General features: G+C 42.3%; 1 protein-coding gene across 1 annotated transcript in view; it reads right to left on the minus strand.

Moving 5' to 3' along the window:
• SARC_09511 (hypothetical protein) overlaps positions 1 to 835 on the minus strand; it is a 10963-nt gene that overhangs the window by 8103 nt on the left and 2025 nt on the right. Inside the window, exon 3 of the mRNA XM_014296469.1 lies at positions 335 to 447. Coding sequence (XP_014151944.1) covers positions 335 to 447 — 113 coding nt within the window. The remainder of the gene's footprint in view (positions 1 to 334; positions 448 to 835) is intronic.

The raw sequence follows: 835 nt of genomic DNA on the forward strand, positions 1-835 counted from the left end.
ACGTTACTTACTACACACACACACACACACACACACACACATATATATATATATATATATATATACACACACACACANACACACACACCACCACACACACACACATATATATATATATATATAAAGTGAACAGATGGACATACGGAACATAATAGAAGGTACCAATCTTCGCAGTGTACAAGTAGCACAAGATAAGGTATCTTTCAACACACCGAGCAACAGGGCGATGCCATCGACACACAGCCAAAAGGCTTCATACGGCTCAGATGGGGCTGATACTTACCCCAGACTAAGGTGAACGTACAAATACAGACATGCCATGAATAGGACATACCCGTCTAGGAATAGGAAAGTGAATGTGTCGGCCGCTGTTATGAGCACTCCAAGCCACAGAGGAATCCATCCGTGGGATAGCAGTTCCAGTGCAATAGCCGATCCTATCACCTCCTATGGAAAATGAGACGTAACCATAGCAACGGATACATAAGCACAAGGAAATCGAACAGTGATTGCCATTGTAACTTAAATGTAGTAGGACTCTTCTGTATAGTTCACTTCCTTGTAGATAGTCATAAGTTACATACCTGATTTGTGCTATGAGATTGTTGTGGTGAATGCAAAGATACACAAAATCGACGCGCTGCATGGGACAAGACAATGCGACACATGTACTATATAAAACAACTGTACACTCATGCACCAGAGTGGCGGGATACTGATAATATTCTGCTGCACGATCTGGCTGCCACCTTCAGCATACACACACACACACACACACACACACACACCTACACATACATACACAGATACACACACACACACACACTATATATAC

The sequence above is a fragment of the Sphaeroforma arctica genome (assembly GCF_001186125.1).
Source record: "Sphaeroforma arctica JP610 unplaced genomic scaffold supercont1.975, whole genome shotgun sequence".
NCBI lineage: Eukaryota > Ichthyosporea > Ichthyophonida > Sphaeroforma > Sphaeroforma arctica.